Here is a 3,503-nt window from a genome sequence, read left to right on the forward strand (position 1 = left end):
GTCAAGTTCCTCATATCTAAAGAAGTAGAATTACCAACCCAAACACTTGCTCTTGTTAATGAGAGCTATGGTCATCCATTCATCACATTGTAAGGTAGACTCAAGTATCATACATAGACTTATTTATGAATTAAGAATAAGAAAGTAGATGGGATATTATATTGATTTGCTTCAGAATATATTATAAGTTTGATGACAATAACTAAGAGAGGCGTTCCCGACAGGTGAGACTGAACTATGAGGGAACGAGGAATAGCGGAAGGCGAGCTGTCGGCAAGGTGCACCACTGTCCTTACTGCACATATTCCACTGTTAAGAAAGACCATATGACAAAACATATAAGAGTTCACACTGGAGAGAAACCTTTTTCTTGTTCTTACTGTCAATATAGTGCAACAACTAAAGAAAATTTAATGCAACACATTAGAACTCATACAGGAGAGAAACCATTTGCTTGTCCTCATTGCTCATACAGTGCTACAAAGAAAGACAAACTTAAGCAGCATATAAGAACTCATACAGGAGAAAAACCTTTTGCCTGCCCACATTGCCCTTTTCGCTGCTGCTCTATGGTTACTTTAAAGAATCACGCTCAAGTTCACACCTAGTAGAGGCATTTTATCAGTCTTTATCTTTAAGTAATCTCCTTCAGAGAAGATCAAGGTATTTCATTTGTTTTCATATGTAAATTTAAAATTTGTATATTTTCATTGGTATGAGGACAATATAGCTATTATAGTAATTATAATTTATTTCAAACTATTTATTAAAGAAGAGTCCCTTCATAGTCATCAAGTATCACTAGTTTTATAAAGAAGGGACATGATGGATTCTTTCTTAGCAAGAGCATGAAGTAAGCTTTGAGAAAGTTATGTAGGGTTTATGAATTAAGGTCCATCTTAGTCGCCACTGGTGCACAACTAGTTGGAAAGACGAGTATCCTTCTCTGTCCTGTCGCTAATCTTTTTAGAGCATCATTACTTGAATAAAAAAAAAAAGTTTATATAGAGTAAGAGTAAAATTTACTATCTTAGCCATAAGCTGTAAGAAAATTGTATTTGCTAAATGCATGAAAAATTAATGTATCCCGTATTTTGGCTTGAGTAATTGCTTCCTTAGTAGAGTTGAAGTCTAGTTTGTACTATATAACTCCACAAATTTTTTTATTGTTAAGGCAGTAGTTTGGAATTTGAGTAATGACAATAATTAAGTTAGGCATTCCCGACAGGTGGAAGAGAACAATGATGACTCGAGGAACGGAGGGAGAGGAGCCGTCACCAAGGTGCACCAGTGTCCGTACTGCAAATATGCCACTGATAGGAAAGACCACATGACAAAGCATATTCGAACTCACACTGGAGAGAAACCCTTTACCTGTCAATACTGTACTTACAGTGCCACAACAAAAGATAAACTGATACAGCATCTGCGCACCCATACTGGAGAGAGACCATTTTCATGCCCTTACTGCTCTTACTCTGCCACAAAGAAAGACAAGTTAAGGCAGCACATTCGCATCCATACCGGAGAAAAGCCATTCCCATGTCCACATTGTCCATATCGGTCAACTACAAAAGCAACATTAAACAACCATATGAAAGTCCATGCTGATCTAAAAGATTAGTCCTCTGGCAAAATTTGAAGCTTGTAGATGTACCCAGATCAATAAGTTTAATGGCAGAGAAGAAATAGAGCTTCCCTAAAATTATCATTTCTAATAAATATCAGTATTATTTAGATAAATTTTTGTATCTTAGAATAAAACTTCTTGGTAAAGTATATTGGGTGTGAATGGAGATGCATTTTATAAATATTTCATAGCCTTTTTTTGGCCTAAATAGTAAGTATGTAATTTGTCATATGACTATATTCAGAATCACACTAGACATCTTATGTCATGTAGGATGATCACACTTTCTGGTTGGTCTTAGCTTTCTAATGCCAGTGCCATTTTAAAATGTGCTGGACACTTCAGAAGATATTTTTTTTCTAGATTTTTGTAATTCAGAAATGACTAATAACAAAGTTTCTAGTATTTTGAAGCCATGCTAAATACTAAGAAATACGTATTACATAGCTATTGCAGTTGGTACAAATTTTGTAAGTTACAGTATTTTGATGCCAGACTTCTAGTGTCTGTGACTTGATATTAAATGTCTAGTTTGAATTAGAAATAGAGGTGGTGCTTCTACTTAATGGCTTTTTTGTGTGGAGCTCCATATGAAACTTTTTAGAAGGATGCTTTTATGAATGTGGGTTACATATGAATGATTTTTGATAATGCTTATAACATGTGACTTCAAGAGCATTACATATTTTTGCAAGGTATGCTGTTGTCGCTAATTCTGTTCTTGTGAAGACTGGAAGGGAATTTCGTGTGAGTGGTAAATTCTCTCAGTACTTAAGTAACAGATATAGTGCTTATTGTAAGTTACTTTCCCTCAGAATTAAGGTAGTTTATGTTAACTTGAATGATAACAATAATTAAGATAGGCATTCCCGACAGGTGGGAAGTGATGGTTCGAAGAATAGCAGCAGAGGAGCTGACGGCAAGGTGCACAAGTGTCCCTACTGCACATATTCCACAGATAGGAAAGATCACATGACAAAACATATTCGTACTCATACAGGAGAGAAACCATTTACCTGTCAAGACTGTCCCTATAGTGCAACCACAAAAGACAAATTGATACAGCATCTGCGAACTCATACCGGAGAAAGGCCATTTACTTGTCCCTATTGTTCATATTGTGCAACTAAAAAGGACAAATTGCATCAGCACATACGTATCCACACTGGAGAGAAACCCTTCTCTTGTCCATATTGCCCATTCAGATCATCCACCAAAAATACCATGAATAATCATATCAGAATCCACACTGGGGAAAAACCATATTCATGCACACAGTGCCCATATCGAGCTTCACAAAGGTCAGCATTGTTATGCCATATGGCAAGACATAAAAAGTAACTTGTTTATTTCTTTCCCTTTGTCTTCCCCCTTCTTTGGTCCATTTTATAAAGAAAGGGCTGTTAAATTACAAATTGTGTAAATATTTGATATTTATTTGCACTAGAATTGGTGGCTTCACATTTTTAAAAATCCAGCTATTAGATTTTGTATTAGAGTCACTTAGTGTTTGGTAATGTTTCAAGAAATGTAATTAATTTTAATTTCCTTCTAAGTGGATACATAGTGATGGTCAGTTTACCCTTTGAATTATATATATTAAGAAGGAGATTTGTATTAGCATAAGATTTTATTTTTAATTTGTTATTAAACCCATGATGACCAAAATATATATGGTCCTTTTTTATAGAAAAGTGCTTTTCCCCTTTGACCAATATGATCAAACATAGGTCTTGATAAATGACTACAAAAAAATTTGTGATGACTTCACATTTTGCCAATGATATTTATATTCCTCCTTTACAAATACTAGTCCAGATTTTTGTATATTCTTGTAATTGAAGCCTTCACCATTATACAAGAGATGAAACCA

At 34.8% G+C, this 3,503-nt stretch overlaps 3 protein-coding genes across 3 annotated transcripts in view; all 3 read left to right on the forward strand.

Moving 5' to 3' along the window:
- Window positions 1–1,624, forward strand: part of LOC119591796 (gastrula zinc finger protein XlCGF8.2DB-like) — a 6,080-nt gene extending 4,456 nt beyond the window's left edge. Inside the window, exons 3-5 of the mRNA XM_037940541.1 lie at window positions 225–474; window positions 653–663; window positions 1,229–1,624. Of these exons, the coding sequence (XP_037796469.1) occupies window positions 225–474; window positions 653–663; window positions 1,229–1,624 (657 nt within the window). The remainder of the gene's footprint in view (window positions 1–224; window positions 475–652; window positions 664–1,228) is intronic.
- Window positions 1–3,503, forward strand: part of LOC119592082 (longitudinals lacking protein, isoforms H/M/V-like) — a gene marked incomplete at its 5' end in the record, with an annotated part of 34,503 nt that overhangs the window by 29,573 nt on the left and 1,427 nt on the right.
- The window catches only part of LOC119591797 (gastrula zinc finger protein XlCGF7.1-like), a 1,824-nt gene continuing 601 nt past the window's right edge, over window positions 2,281–3,503 (forward strand). Inside the window, exons 1-3 of the mRNA XM_037940542.1 lie at window positions 2,281–2,325; window positions 2,507–2,931; window positions 3,078–3,138. Coding sequence (XP_037796470.1) covers window positions 2,281–2,325; window positions 2,507–2,931; window positions 3,078–3,138 — 531 coding nt within the window. The remainder of the gene's footprint in view (window positions 2,326–2,506; window positions 2,932–3,077; window positions 3,139–3,503) is intronic.

Source organism: Penaeus monodon, chromosome 29 (genome assembly GCF_015228065.2).
Source record: "Penaeus monodon isolate SGIC_2016 chromosome 29, NSTDA_Pmon_1, whole genome shotgun sequence".
Taxonomy (NCBI): domain Eukaryota; kingdom Metazoa; phylum Arthropoda; class Malacostraca; order Decapoda; family Penaeidae; genus Penaeus; species Penaeus monodon.